At 43.8% G+C, this 16,799-nt stretch overlaps 1 protein-coding gene across 1 annotated transcript in view; it reads left to right on the forward strand.

Annotated features, from left to right (window-relative positions):
- CACNA1S (calcium voltage-gated channel subunit alpha1 S) overlaps positions 1 to 16,799 on the forward strand; it is a 596,588-nt gene that overhangs the window by 245,540 nt on the left and 334,249 nt on the right. The window contains exon 10 of the mRNA XM_069633644.1: positions 6,431 to 6,591. Coding sequence (XP_069489745.1) covers positions 6,431 to 6,591 — 161 coding nt within the window. The remainder of the gene's footprint in view (positions 1 to 6,430; positions 6,592 to 16,799) is intronic.

The raw sequence follows: 16,799 nt of genomic DNA on the forward strand, positions 1-16,799 counted from the left end.
TGAAGGCTTCAAAATGCATCAGGAGCAAATAACTCCCAGTTCTTAGAGGAAGCCATTATGTTTATGCAGTGCTTGGACGTCACACACACACACGCGCACGCACGCACGCACGCACACACACGCACACGCACACACACCCCCTAGCCCCCACACCCCCCCCCCGCCTTTCAATACAGAGAGTCACCCACTGCCATTCCAACAATGGGACCATAACACACAGCAATCCTGTCCTTCAGCACACCTGTCCACGTGCACCTCAGTCTTTCTTTGTAGGACCACCAATTTCCCAGCCCTGGAACTCCAGAACAGGTCCTCGTATGCGCATCATCCTTCAGAACTCTAACCAGTGGCAGGAGAGTCATAGAGTATTGACTGCCAGGAAAGGATCTATGTGATCACTGCGACGGCTGAAAATGCCGACTTTTTTAAAAATGAAATCCCCTTTACACTGCATAGATATGCGGAGGAAGACCCTGCCCACCCATATTTCTATAATATCCCATTTAAAAAAGTCGGCATTTTCGGCCCACGCAATTCCCAGGTCGACATTTTTGTACACTTCCCCAGGAAAGGACCCTGAATGTGGGGGCAGGCATACTTTTTGAAGCTGTTGTGAAACCAATGTCCAGGAGAGCCCTGTTTTGAAGCCTGAGATTCAAGGTCCAAGGGGGGATCTTTGCGAAAACCCAAGAGAGCCAAGGTGTAGGAGAACTGTTGTGAAGCCAAGGTCCAGGGAAGACCAGTTGTAGAACTTTATAAAGCCACAGTCCAGGATGGAACTATTGTGAAAAAACAAGATCCAGGGAGGAGCTGCCGTTTAGCCTGGTAAGTTTAAGGTTCGGAAGGGACCTGTTGTGAAAAGCTGAGGGGCAAGGTCCAGCGAGAACCAGTTGTGTATCTGAAGCCCCAAAGGGAGAAGAAGTCTACCCATAAAGATAGACAAGATGAGGGCGACAGGTGGCCTACGATGCAGCAACGCTGAAACCACAGTCCCGATAAATGCAGAAAGGCAGAAGGAAACGCCCAGACTGAGTAGCTCTGAAAGGAGCCTTCCCAGCAACAATTGCATCGTATGTTCTTTTGAGTTAGGGATGAACTCCTAAGAGTACATTTGAAATCCCTAGTATTGAGCAAGGTTTGGAACCTTTGTTTAAGTAGCTTAGAGCTGCCAGAAAGCTAAGGACCTATAAACATTAGGTTGAAAAGATTTTGTTGGCTACGTTCTTTAGAACCTTAGTTCCTAGATTAGTGAATCCTAGGAGGGCCAAGGACTGTTAAGAGAACATTATGGAACATTTATTATTTAGAACACTAAGGTGTAGGACACCGGAAGTAAGTACACTAGGCTTTAACCCTTACTTGACATGGTTTCATGAGAGTAGTCCTTTATTCTTTCGATAGACACTTATGGTAGAGACAGAAAAACACAAACCAGAGTCATATTTTGGTCATTTTCAAAAACTCACACCCGCAGAGAATATAAAATATGAGCGTGAATCTTTCGGGTTTGCTGAAACAAACCACATCTGAGTATGCAGATGTTTTCTCCGGCTCTAGCAGAAATGTCATCAGGCCTAGTACGGTAGTCGCCTGTCTGTTTCCATTTCCTTCCCACTCTCCCCCTCCCTTCCTTATCTATGTCTTAGCTCTTGCACTATCTGAAATGTCGTCAGGCAGAGTACGATAGTTAATTTCACATCCTGTTCATGGCCTGTAAGAATGTCATTGTATTTTCCCTTGTTCCCTCCCTTGCCTTGAAGCACTTTGAAACACATTTGTATAGGCGCTATATAAATAAACTATCATATCATATCATATACAGAATAGGAGGGAAAGCTTTTAGAGACAACACAACATGTACTACTCCTTTTACCTCTTAACACCCTTCATTCTCTCCCAGTCAGTTATCTTCCCAGTCAATCTGTCCAGTCAGAACCCAATTGCCTGGTACCAGAAATTGCCCAGGGGCTATACTTGGGCAGCCATTTTCTTTCTTTAGAATGGTATCCAGCTATATTGTCGAAAACATATTTTCGACATGCCATTTTGTTGACACAAAAATGCCAAAAAAAAATTCTGAATGTATTTTTTATTTTATTTTAAAAATCATTCTAAAAAAAAATTCCGGCATTTTTGTGTCGACAAAATGGCATTTTGAAAATGTGATGTTCGAAAATGCCACTATAAACCCTTAAGAATGACTCCCAGAGAATCTGGAAGCCATTCAATTCAGAAACAGAAATACACTGCTATATATGTAGAGGGCTCCCACACCACAACGCAGGTAGAGGGAACCCAGCAGGAGTTTTAATAAGGAGACCCCCTCTGGGTGCAGAGAAATTGTGTTTGACCCCCTTACCATGCCCAGCTGATCTCTTCGGGGTCCAGACATCAACTCCCATCAGGGAACCAGATGTCAGCCCCCCCTGTCAGGTCCTTTCTGTGCCAGTCATGCCATTCACCTCTGGGACCTCCCCTGTTGCACAGTTTCCCTATCCTCTTCACTGTGTGGTGATGACTCCTCACTGCAGCCGGGAAGGCTGACCAATGATATCCCACTGACGGCAAAGATCGGGTCTTGGCAATAGGGGGACATCAACACAATGAACCATTGAATTGCTGCAAAAGGGAAAACATACAGTGACATGTTTCAAACATGGGGCCAAGATGAGCTGGTGCTAGATTCTCAACAACTGGTTGATAATACATACATTCGGTATGCTTTGAATTCCGAATGTGTGCACAGCTGCTTTGTGCAATATTAGTTATATTATCTGATTTGGTGGTTGTTTTTTATGTTTGGTGTCGGTGGTGGTGGTGGTGGTGCTTCAGCACAATCCTTATGACCAGAATAATGTTGCAGAGAACAGAAGGAAGATCTAGGGTGCTGAACTGAAGAATACTTACTTGGAGTGTCACCTAGCAATGCTAATGGCATGCATTGGCTGCATCGCAGATTACTTCCTTCTGCCGAACTGCTTAAGGACAGGCACGAGTAAACGCAAGCAAACAACTACAGACTCCTATAATTCATTCCAATTGTATCACAACCCAACTCTCTCTTCTAGTCCTGGCCCTTTTATCTCACCCCTCTTTCGGCTTTCTCGTCCTAGTGCCTCTTCTTTGTCCCATCTACCATTGTTGAAGCCCCTCTTCTTCATACTAGCCCTTCTCCCTCTTCCTTACCCTAGGATGAGTCTTCGATCCTCTTCCTAGTCCCCTTTTCCATCTTTGTCCTAGACCCTCATCATAGCCCTCCTTCCTGTTCTTCATCCTAGTCCCTCTGCCTTGCTCTAACCCTTCTCCATCCACGTACCTCTTCCACATCCTTATCCACGTACTCACCCATATTTCCTTTCTTCTTCATCTTCCACTTCCTCATCCCCTGTCGTCTTCCTCATTCTAGTCCCTCCTCCTCGTACTAGTCGTCCTTACCATCCTAGTCCCTCTTGCTCTTCCAAATCCCTTTTCCTCATTCTCATGGTAGACCCACTCCCATGTGCCCCATCCTAGTCCATTCTCTGTGTCTGAGTCTCCCGTCCCTTTTCTCCATCCTAGTCCCTTGTCCAAGTCGTAGTTCCTAGTTCCTCATCCTAGTGTCACCTCTTCATCATCTCAAGCCCTTGTCACAGTCACATTTCCCATTTCCTCAAACTCTTCCTCATCCCAGTCACTCACATTGGTTCCTCTTCTTTGTGCCAGTCACTTGTCCCAGTTCCTGTTTCAAGTCTTGAATCTTAGACTTTCACCCATGTCACTCATCCTAGTATAGCATACTAAACAGAAACTCTCGTCAGTCATAGTCTTTGTTTATCGACCTGGGCTCTAGTTCTGCTCATAGTTTCTCATCACAGGCCTAGTTTCCTTTCCTCACCCTAGTCCTTCTGCCTAGTATCTCTTTCACAGCATGGTCCTTGTCCAAATCCCCAAGACCAACCTGATATGGACTTTCCCTTACTGTAATTCCATGCCAGGGTGGAAACAATGGGTTGGTGTGGCACAGAGCAATGCCTATAGTTGTGATGTACTCAGTATCTTCCATCCATCGGTCTTCACTGTTGCATTTGTCACCCTGAATAGGATCAGCTTGCCTAGACATGGGTCCTAGGCCTGAGGTCCCTAGAGACCCAAGCTACAACTCACTTATGAAGTCTGAAACATGTCTGGCCTTGATGAGGCCTGATCAGGAGAAATGTGACATAGGCCTCCAGGCTGGACTGCCCCTTTTGAAGTGGGACCAAGCCTGATTCGCTTATGGTCTTTCTCCTTTTGTAATGAGACGAGCAGCAGAAAAATAAAGGTTTGGAGGGTTGCCCACAGCAGTGACTGTAGTTGTCATTTATTCTATACCGTCCATCCATCACTCTTCTGTGGTACAAAACAGACATGTTAATTCCTTGTGCAAATAAAGTGATTATTTCAACAACCCGTCATTGGCTCCTTCTTTACCTACAACTTTAAAATCTTGAGAGGGTTGTCTTTAACTGCTCACTCAGTCTCGAGGCCCACTCACCTGCCGATCACCTCAAATCTGGATTCTAGTCCAAACACTACAAACAGATACTTCTCAGCCACAGTGCTATTTTTTCTTCCCACTTCCTACCATTCTTAGCTCTCCTCAATTCCCACTCTTCAAGACCTCTCTGCTGACTCTGACACAGTGGATCATCCGCTTCTGTCATTTGATCATAGAGATTTTGTTGAATGGAAAACCATAGAATTTGTTTTTCTTTTAATCCATTTGGCTATTAATACAATCAGATGGAGACGCCTCTGCCCCCTCTTCCACATTCCACCCTCAAACATATTTTTGGCCAAATTCAGTCAAAATAATCCGATGGTTTTGCATTCAACCAAATCTCCTGTGACAGAATCTTCCTATCCCGGATCATCCCTCCCTCCTTAAATTCTTTCACTCCTTTTCTTCAAGGACACCGTACTTAGCTGGGTGTTCTCCTACTATCTCCCTGACTACTACTTCCCCTTCCCATGCGACTCCATCATCACATCCCCAGCATTTCTCAAGGATCAGTCCTAGGCTAACTTTGCTTCACCATCCGCACCTCCTCCCTCATCAATCTCATTTCCTTTTTTGGCTTTAACTATCGTCTCTTCACTGATGATAATAATGGTCCCCTCCTGCACCACCACAGTCTCTGAGCGCATAATCAATGGCAGACCATAACCTCAAACCTAAAACATTAGAAAACTCCACCCAAACCTCACTTGCCACTCGGTTAAAGCCATGATCTCTACTTTAGTAGTCAGCAAACTAGACTGCTCTGTGTTCCTTCTTTTCTGTCTACCCGGCTACTCTTCTCCGTCAACAAAGTCCTCAACTTTTTACTGTGCACCCTTGAGAATCCACTAAGATCTTCCCCCGCCCCTACCTCTATCACCATGTGTGATAATTCTTTAACCAACTTCGCTCTCTTTACATTCCTGCTTATCATTTATAAATCCAGAAGATCTTTTCCCCATTTCCTCGCAGACTGATTTCACTGTGCTTACCCTCATAAACTCTCCACTGCTCATCTCTTCACAAGTGGTCAGTGCCAGACCCACTGCGCCTCTCCCCACCTTTGCTCTTGTCCCTTCTTGTCCCACTCCATGGAATGCTCTCCCTTTGGCCATCAAAGCTACCTCGTCCGTGAAACACAGCAATGTGGCACAAACTCCATCTACTAGCAAGGAACCGAGCCCCCTCAAACCGCCCAGCCTCCTTTCCAAACTAACAGCCCAACCCACCTCTCTTCCATTCTGCCCCTAGGACTACTCTGTGCAGTGTGTAACTATTTAAATGCTCTCAATGTTAACAATGTTCTTGTGTCCTCCTGTTAGTGCCTCTCATGTACATTGCCACTCTTATATATTCACCACACAGTATAGGTTATTCATTCCAGCAATTCTCTAATGTGAAGGCACTTATCCTAGGCCTACCACCAGTCTGTTATTGCTTACTTTGTAAGTCTCTCGAGTGGGTACCTTCCCAAAGAACAGGTCAATGGTCCGTGTTCGGTCTCGCAGAGGGGCGCCTATGACTAAATTTTAATTGCTTTGTAAGTCATTTCTATTCGAAGTGGCACCCTGTTCTTCTATAAACACTACACAAATGTGATGGACCTTCATAGGAGGCTGTGTCGGCGGCAGACCCTGTGCCTACAGTGGCAATGTGAAACATTAGAAATATTTAATCACCCAGCAGTTGCTAGGAGCTCATTTAATAAGTCAGGAGAGGATGGCCCGCCCCTCCAGTTATCATATTTGATGCAGACATATTTTCTATAGGGTGATAGAAATGTGTGGCAAAAACAATATAAAATGCACCAAACAATTGAGAACACCAAAACCATTGGCTGAGTCAATGCATTTTGTGTTATTTTTCCTGCCTCCTTCACTTCACTTCACTATCTCCACTTCTTTTCCACAGCCGGCGTTGGAGGCGCTGGAACCGTCTGTTCCGGAGGAAGTGCCGAGAGCTGGTAAAGTCCAACTTTTTCTACTGGCTGGTGATCCTGGTGATCTTCCTCAACACAATCACCATCGCCACCGAGCACTACAATCAGAGTCAGCGGATCACCGACGCTCAAGGTGAGTTGCATGCAGACGCGCAGTGGGCAGGAAGTTGCTTGGCTGAGGGACGCAGCCCTCTCCGGACAGAGCCTGGGATTCTGCAAACATGTGCCGTCCATTCAAATGGGATCTGCAAATGTCATTGAGAGAAAACAACATCACTTTTAAAGCCAATTCATATGTATCTGCAATACATTTGGGTCATTAGACTATATTCTCTCTCACTAAGGCATATCAGGCACAAGAAATCTGCTTTGCCTTGAATTGTGAATAGCACATTGTGACCCAAAACATTTGTTTTAGAAGACGACAAAAATAAATTGATGTGACAATAAAATCAATTCCGGTAAAAAAAAAAACTTTATTGAAAAATAATCTTGACATTAAATTCTTCATAACCAAGGGCTAAAGTATAAAAAAAATGGTAGAATCTCTATTTACAACAGAAAAATTCCTAAACATGTAGAGTGTAGTGAATCAGAGATCTTTTAAGATTTTCAGTGTGATAAGAGATTTGGCAAAAAATATTAACCAAATTTGCTGCTTCCTATATGCCTCTTCAAGAGGTGCAGCTCAGATTTGGGCCCTGATGCTACTTAGCGAGGGTGGTTTAATGTGTATATGTGCTATGCTATGTTACGTTATGTTATATTACTGGGGTCTACACCGTGCTCCGCTGCCGTTTCAATGGTCCTCAGACACTCTGGCAGATCTGAAGGAGATGGGACCTGGGTGGGTTAGTGGCAAAAGAGGCAAAATGCAAGATAGCTCGGCTGTTGTGTGAATGCGTGCATCCAGGAAGTACCCTGAGCTCTGCATGTGTGTCAGTTTCTAAGAACATAAAGACGTGTGTCCAAAGAGGAGCCTCTTGTTCACATGCCTCCAGGATGGTTCTATGTGATCTGGTCGTATTCATTTCATCGAATTTGATTTCATTGAATGTTATTTCTATGGGGTAGATTATAATTTTGCCACAAATATATGTGGGGGGAGATCCCGCACAACCCCTTCAAAAGCACCCCACATTATTTATTACCCTAACCCCCCCCCCCCCAAAAAATAGCTGCAGCAAAATTCATTGAAACAAATTGGATGAATTCTCTCACAGATTAATCGACCTATCCCGCTCGGATACTTTGGCTGTTGTATGCAAGTTTGTTGTGAAAGTAAAGTATTCCGATATTTGGAAGGGCTGTTCAATTGACCTGTGTGGGTGACCTAGATAGCATGTGTATTGTGTGTTGGAACATAGAATTTTAGCATGTTAGTTAGCGCAGGGAGCAGTCAGAGACCTCGGTGGCGAGGCTTGCGAGAGAAGCAGAGAATCTTGATGCCAGAACAGTAGAGCTTAATACAGCATCACAAGGCGTGAAAGTCAAAAAGCGTTAGAAGTCACAGCAATGCATTCCAAAGGCGCTCCTACCAATGGCCCAAGCATACGGCTTCCATTTTACTTATCACTGTGCTGCTGTCCAATCCTTTCTCCATTCCTCTCTCTCTCTCCCTCTCTCTTTCTCTCTCTCTCTCTCTCTCTCTCTCTCTCTCTCTCTCTCTCTCTCTCTCTCTCATCTCACTCTGTCTCTGTTCGTCTGTGATAGAAACAGTGTACCGTGACAACTATGGGGATTGGTAGATGAGGGGAGAGGGCAGTCTGAAGTCACAACTGGCGCTTAGAAACACTTGTGTACAGGCGCGTTATAAATGCTATATCATATCATAACTATAAGTGAAGTGCAAAGGGCAATGAGTGATGATCACTTGGCTTGCAGAAAGGGCTGCCTGAGAAATGAAAATCCCCAGTGCCCATCCCCCCTTCCTTATTAAAATGGCTGGCAGATTGAGAGCCACCACAAACCCCACTCTGACTTTCTCAGGGGCTGTGGCAGTGGTCCGCCGGGACTTGTGCCCATAAGGGCTAGGGCAATGAATGGCATTTGTCAGATGATTCGAGGGGTACCATAATCCTATGTTATGTTGCCCAGAAGTCCACTCCAGTGTATCTCACAAGCCTCGATGCTCTGTCGCACAGTGCATGCAGCCTGGAGTCAGAACTGCATAACCTCATTTTCAGAATGATGCTGAAACCCTCCATGGGGTTCTTCACGATGAGTTGAGGAGCAGGGTAGATAGCATGTGGAGTGTGGATTCCTCAAAGTGCCCTATGACTCTGTGTGCAGATCTCTTGTCTATAGAAGGCGCAGTGGCTGCAGGGAGGTGAAGGGGAGAAAGCTGCACTGAAGGCAATGCACTTGTGCCCGGGATCAGCCGGACAGCCCAATAACACACTGCATTCTTAAATGTGTAGTATCTCTGGTCCTTCACTAGATACTGACCTGTGCCAGGCTCTATGGAAAGCGTTATTCAAGAGGTAAGAAGGAACCATGGCAAAAGCAGACACATAGTATGTATGTAGTGTGAGTGCTGTCCTTCCAGAGCTGTGGACGGGCAGTCACAGGTTATCATGTGCACAAAACGCGAATCATGCCCCAGGGCGGTTTCTAGGAGCCTGAAAGGAGCCCCAGACCAAACAGCAGCTATAGACGCATTTGCAAATGTTTTGACCGATTGGGCTTCTTTTGATTACTTTATCATGTCCTGCCTTCCTGTGACATGTGGGCGATTCATGGAGTCCAGCGTTGCTCTTGGATGCCTGTTGCTGGCCCATCCAGTACGAATATTTCCTACCTTCCCTCTGTACACAGGCCCTATCTGGTGTCCAGTTTTACCCTTACTTTTTCAGTACCATTACTCCCTTTTATTCTGCCCATGCTCTGCCTTCTAGTCACATGAAGGCCCTTCACACTCTGACAGATTTCTGAACTTCTGTTAACCTTCATACAACCGACTAACAAAAAAACTCAGTCTTTCTGCAGACTTATCTCGCTCAAAAATCTCACACAACCATCTCTCGCACAACAACCCGCACGCACTTCACAACACCGCAACAACACATAAGCAACACCAACAGCACACGAGGACTGATATCGATCCAATACTCGCACCGAAGCTCAGCACCCGGTGTATGCCAAATTGAAGCTGCCAACAGAACACCACTCCTCTCACTATCCTACTCCCTCTTCACCTACTAACCCATCCCACCTTCTCATTTGCAGATCCGCCAGAGTGCCTGGGGACCAACTCCGTTGGTGATGGTGCGCGGTACAAATACCTTTAACATTCATTATCCCCAGCTGTCTCAGTTTGGAGCCCTGGTGGTGGTCTTAGGTAAACAGTATTTGCAATGTCCTGGATACCAACCCTGGTGGCTGTGCTTGCTAGACCGCATTCACTCTATCCTTTATAGCAGCCTTGGTAGTGGTGCTAGGTAAACTGCAGTCAGACTGTTCCTGATCCCAAAGTAACTACAGAAATGGAGTCGATAGGTGTACGCCTCCTATCTATACCTCAGTATTTCAACACATATGTGACAGAAGGCTATTTTATTTACAAAGTTATTCCTAACACTAGGTCCCTAGTAAAAAAGCTTTTTCGCCCTATGTGTTGACAATCTAGTGCCCATGGGTGCTTAGCCCTAGTGGGTGCTGATGTGCCGACTGCAAGGGGATGTTGCAAACCTGTCCCTGTCCTCTCTAAACCACTTTCCTATTAGCTAAAACAGAGTGCACACATTTGGGGGTCGATATCTGTATTTAATATTTTCGCCTCCCAGCCGTGTGGCTTATCAAAATGCTAGTCAAAAAAACACAAGGTTTTAAAAGAAGAGATTTCTATGTCATTCTTGTCACATAGAACTCTGTTAAAAAACTCCTTTTGCTCTGTACAGTACTATGACTGTGGAAAGCAAATGGAGTTATGATAACATTAGATTTCTTTTTGCAAGCCCTTTACTTAATATGTAGGGGTATTGGGGTCTGGGTTATCCACCAGATCCTGCTATAACAACAGTCAACCGGTTTCAACGGGATTCGCAAGTGGCCGCTTTCTTCAGGACGAATATTAATAAATGAAATATTCTCTTGGAAATTCTTCAATGCTAAGAAGAATGTTGAGGATGTCTTCAGGTCTCGGACCAGCTTAGTTGGGTCAATCCCTGAGTCCTACAGGACAAACAACAAAAAGAGATGGGTGGACTGTCATCAGTCTCCGAGTACTACTAGAAATTACTGAACATATATTTAAGTCATCATTCAGGGGTGAGGCACATTTTACCTATTAATCTGGCATTTGTAGTTATACCTGTTCTCTGTTGGAACACAGCTATAGGTGTCTTGATTCTTTCTGTCAGGTAGCCTGCGTCTCTCAGTATTACTTCCTAAAAATGGAGAACGGGGCGTTAAGTATCCAAAAGAGTGCTGTGCGCTACATCTCACAGTCCATCTGGACTCATCTCCATTCTAAACAGTCCTTTGGTATAGCATCAATCTTGCTTTCCTTTCCCTTTTTAATTTCCCTTTTTAATTTTTAAACATTACTCCTACGGTGGACCCACTCGAGTGGATAACAAGGTTTTTTGGGGGCTATTGATTGCCACCGCTTACCTTATTTTCTTTTCCGTGCCGCTGCTATCGCCCGTGTTTGTGTTATGCGCCATTTTGTGTTTCTATTTATCTGATTGTAGTCGCGGGTTGGTCACATGGTCAAGCGCGAACTACAAAAACAACTCAAAGTGACTAGGGAGATGTAGTCTCTCTTCCGTGCTTAGGTACCGCTCCGTCATTTCGAAAGCGGCGTCACAGTCACGTGAGCGCAAACACCAATCGCTCGCAAGTTGAGCCACAGCTGACTCCGCGGCAGTCGGGAACCGTAGTTTTCTTGGCCACATCTAAATTTCATAATGTTAAATGTTTTGGAAAGCCAACTATGTTGATTGGTAGCGGCGTCGCGATCATGTGAGCGCAAAACCAATCGCTCGCAAACTGTACCACATCAAACTCCGGGGCAGTCGGGAACAGTCGGGAACTGTAGTTCTCTTCCCATTAGCCGCGTCTGATTTTCATACTGTTGATTATTTGACGTATATTCCGGTCACCAAGGTAAAATCGGGAATTACGTTAAATATGTGGTCTGAGTTAACAGGGCTATTTCGTATAGCGGGATGTTGTTATAACGGGAGAGACTATGCAGTCACGTGAATGCTTGCCGTCCGGTCCCAGGTGGATCTGGGAGTTGTAGTGTACCCATTTTGTTCGTGTTAACAGGACCATTGACATAGATAAAGTGTCGTTGTGTGTACGGTTGCATCAATGAACACATAAAATGTTATTTTTGATGTAAGGCCATAAAGGTTCAATCATAATAGTAGTTGGTATGAAATCTTTGCTCTTCGGAGTCACTCAATAAATTCCAAGGCAGAATTTAATGAATAATCAAATCCAAAGTGGAAGTGCTTGTCTGCCCTCACATTGCGGATGTGTATACTGATTCAGATTCTATCATAGAACTGCCAAAGCTTGCCAGCAAATTTCTTCATTAAGGCCTGTGACATGGCTCTGTGTCCTATAGATCCATTGTTGTTCTCTTCTCAAAAGAAGAGCTGCTTAATTTCCACCTCTTTTAGGTATTCTGACCTTTTCTAGTATGGTCCAACTCAGGTCATTCTCAGTGTGGTTCATTTCAATGTAATGTTCAACCAATGGGGCGGTCCTCTTGTTGTTTCTTATATTGGATCTATGTTCTCCGATACGTGTCTTGATTGCTCTTGTCGTCATTCCAATGTAGATTTTCTGGCATGGACATTTAATCAAGTATACCACATTGTTGGTGTTACAGTTCGTAAATTGCCTCTGCTCCCAGGGGTATTTCCAACCTATGTCTACAGTAGTTGTACGTTGGGTGAATCTACAAACAGTACAATTTCCACATGGAGTATGCCCCACAGGTTTAGGTGTATTCCATAATGTTGTTGAGTCAGTAACGGTAGTTATTTCTTTGTAGGTATGTACCAGTGAATCCCTAAGGTTTTTTCTCCTTCTTATCGCAAAAAGTGGCTCAGTAAGTTGATCATCAATATTTAGTAGGTGCCATGCTTTCCGAATCTCTTTCTTTAAGCGGTTAATAACCAGAGAGTGACTAAATACTGCTGTGATAGAGTTGTCGTCTCTCTTCCTTCTGCCATGTTGGTTGAGCGTTATTTCCCTAGGTATATTTCTCGCCCTCTTTTTGGCTTGTTTTATTATTTTTTGTGGATAATTTCTCTCCTTAAGATTCGTAGAGAGTCTTTTCGCTTGTAGATCGTATTCAGTTCGTGTAGTGCAGTTCCTCCGGAACCGGAGAAACTGGCCAAAGGGTAGATTTTCTTTTAAAGACCTCTGGTGAAAGCTGGTATAGTCCAATAGTGAATTCCTATCCGTGGGTTTTTGGAACACAGTGGTCTCGAAGATCTGGCCTCTCCTTGTGATTTTCAAATCAAGGAACGTGGCCTCCGTTTTGCTGGTCTCATGTGTAAATTTGAGAAAAGGGTTTAAACCATTAATCCACTCTATAAATCGTGTAAGAGTTCCGGCGTCTCCAGTGAACAGTAAAAAAATATCGTCAATGTAGCGTCTCCAACTCACTATGTTACTGACAAAAGGGTTGGTTGCAGGGTATATATGTTTTTCTTCGAAGTCTGCAACATATAAGTTCGCTAGAGTCGGTGCAAAAGTCGCGCCCATAGCTGTTCCTGCTATCTGTTCATAATAGTTTTCTCCGTTTAAAAAATAGTTTTTGGTCAGAGCTATTTCTGCTAATTGCATTATCAATTGGATGGGCATATAGATAGTTTTTGTTTGTAAAACTTTTTCGATGACTTTCAAAGTTTCCCTTTGAGGGATCTTGGAATAGAGTGACTCTATGTCCATGGTCACAATATAGATGTCTTCACTTTCAAGTGTTAGGTTGTCCAAGTACGTCAGGATCGATGTAGTGTCTTTTGTGTAGGAGCGCATTTTACTCACTTCTTCCCTTAGGAAAAAGTCGGTAAACTGGGAGAGTGGCTCTAAGATAGAACCAATTCCAGACACAATCGGGCGTCCAGGTATGGGGAGGGCACCCTTATGTATTTTCGGAAGTGCGTAGAAGGCAGGTCGCCTTGGATGTTTTGGGTTTAAGAACGCAGCTTCTTTATTACTTATATATCCTTCTGCCTCTGCTTCTTCAATAATGGGGCTGATCATATTTCTGAGGCGTTGTGTTGGATCACTCCCAAGTTTTTGATATGTCATGCGATCTTCTATAAGGGTTTTTACCATTTCGTCATAGTCAGTCTTGTTCATGATGACGATGGCTCCCCCTTTATCCGCGGGTTTTATGACTATATCGTCATTTGTCCGTAGTTCTTTTAGAGCTATATTTTCCATTTTGGTCATGTTCTGGAAAGTGCTTGAGTTATTCTCTGCTTCAATTTCTTCAAGCTTCTTAAGGATCAGTTTTTCGAAAGTTTGAGATTCAACAGTTATTGCATGTGTTGGCGGGTAGTATGTAGATTTATTATGCAATCCTGTTACGTCTGTAGGTCCATTATGGTTGTTTTTAGCAAAACATTTTTGAGACGTATCTTCCTCATTAACTGGGTAATCTCAATTCTCGTCTGGAAAGGATCATGAGCGGATGTAGGTACAAACGAAAGTCCTTTCTGCAAAATTTTAAAAGGAGTAATGAGTAACATTGAGAGACGTGGACTAGACATTTGAGTACTTTTTAACGAATCTGAATCTAAGCTCTACACAATGGCAGAGGCAACATATCTGGCCTTTGCAGAGGAACTAATAGAGGGAATCCTTGCGAATCCCTCAATATTGGGTGCAGAACAGAAAGCTGCGATAGCTACGAAAAGCGATGACTGGAATGAACTGGAAGTGTTACGTAAGAAGTTAATCAGAACCGAACTTCATGGGGTCATTGTGACTGAATATCTACGGGCACATATTGCCCCGAATGGACTCATTATCAGGATCGAACCGAGAATCTTCCTCGAAGAATTGAAATTCAGAAAAGATTGGAGTTTTATCTCAAACAAATGCACTAGGGATTGGATTATATTAATAATAAATACGGCCAAAAGTGTATCAGAGAGGTTGATGAACGAAATCATTACCAAACAGGATGCGATAACAACAAAAATGATTGTAGGTGACTACCTTAAGAGCATGGCTACCCTGGATGCAACGATTAAAGAGTTCAAAGAACTAAACTTAAACAAAAAGGTAACCAAACTCAAAAAGGACATTGCAGCATTCTCTCACGAAAAAAAGTATCCATATACAACAGATTCGTATTATGAAGAACAAGAGAAAAATGCCACTATGCCTTATGCAGGACCCATGAGAGGTAGACCAAATCGACAAAGGAACAGACCAAGACCTGGGAACTGGAATTTCTCGAGTGGGAGCTCGGATGAAGATACGGATGGAGCGAATGGCAACGTCCGATTCGAGGACCAACAACAGAACAGAGGCGGTAATACTCGGGGTTTTCAGGCCCCAAGAGGCCGTGGAAAGGCAAGAGGATGGTGGCAGAATCAATCACCTATAGTCACCAGGAACAGAGGGAGAGGGTGGTATCAGCAGAACGCCAACCCACAATACAACCCCTAGAAACACGAATAACAAATGAGAAACCCGAAAAGGAATCTTTGGTAGTCAACCTCTCTACCTTTAGTCTCTCGAACACACATCTGCGAGTTTTGCAGAAAGGACTTTCGTTTGTACCTACATCCGCTCATGATCCTTTCCAGACGAGAATTGAGATTACCCAGTTAATGAGGAAGATACGTCTCAAAACTTTTTTGCTAAAAACAACCATAATGGACCTACAGACGTAACAGGATTGCATAATAAATCTACATACTACCCGCCATCACATGCAATAACTGTTGAATCTCAAACTTTCGAAAAACTGATCCTTAAGAAGCTTGAAGAAATTGAAGCAGAGAATAACTCAAGCACTTTCCAGAACATGACCAAAATGGAAAATATAGCTCTAAAAGAACTACGGACAAATGACGATATAGTCATAAAACCCGCAGATAAAGGGGGAGCCATCGTCATCATGAACATGACGAAATGGTAAAAACCCTTATAGAAGATCGCATGACATATCAAAAACTTGGGAGTGATCCAACACAACGCCTCAGAAATATGATCAGCCCCATTATTGAAGAAGCAGAGGCAGAAGGATATATAAGTAATAAAGAAGCTGCGTTCTTAAACCCAAAACATCCAAGGCGACCTGCCTTCTACGCACTTCCGAAAATACATAAGGGTGTCCTCCCCATACCTGGACGCCCGATTGTGTCTGGAATTGGCTCTATCTTAGAGCCACTCTCCCAGTTTACCGACTTTTTCCTAAGGAAAGAAGTGAGAACAATGCGCTCCTACACAAAAGACACTACATCGATCCTTATGTACTTGGACAACCTAACACTTGAAAGTGAAGACATCTATATTGTGACCATGGACATAGAGTCACTCTATTCCAAGATCCCTCAAAGGGAAACTTTGAAAGTCATTGAAAAAGTTTTACAAACAAAAACTATCGATATGCCCATCCAATTGATAATGCAATTAGCAGAAATAGCTCTGACCAAAAACTATTTTTTAAACGGAGAAAACTATTATGAACAGATAGCAGGAACAGCTATGGGCGCGACTTTTGCACCGACTCTAGCGAATTTATATGTTGCAGACTTTGGAGTTGGCGACGCTACATTGACGATATTTTTTACTGTTCAATGGAGACGCCAGAACTCTTACACGATTTATAGAGTGGATTAATGGTTTAAACCCTTTTCTCAAATTTACACATGAGACCAGCAAAACGGAGGCCATGTTCCTTGATTTGAAAATCACAAGGAGAGGCCAGATCTTCGAGACCACTGTGTTCCAAAAACCCACGGATAGGAATTCACTATTGGACTATACCAGCTTTCACCAGAGGTCTTTAAAAGAAAATCTACCCTTTGGCCAGTTTCTCCGGTTCCGGAGGAACTGCACTACACGAACTGAATACGTTCTACAAGTGGAAAGACTCTCTACGAATCTTAAGGAGAGAAATTATCCACAAAAAATAATAAAACAAGCCAAAAAGAGGGCGAGAAATATACCTAGGGAAATAACCTTCAACCAACATGGCAGAAGGAAGAGAGACGACAAATCTATCACAGCAGTATTTAGTCACTCTCCGGTTATTAACCGCTTAAAGAAAGAGATTCGAAAAGCATGGCACCTACTAAATATTGATGAACATCAACTTACCGAGCCACTTTTTGCGATAAGGAGAAAAAACCT

Source organism: Ambystoma mexicanum, chromosome 13 (genome assembly GCF_040938575.1).
Source record: "Ambystoma mexicanum isolate Mex_15411 chromosome 13, UKY_AmexF1_1, whole genome shotgun sequence".
In the NCBI taxonomy this organism is placed as follows: Eukaryota; Metazoa; Chordata; class Amphibia; order Caudata; family Ambystomatidae; genus Ambystoma; species Ambystoma mexicanum.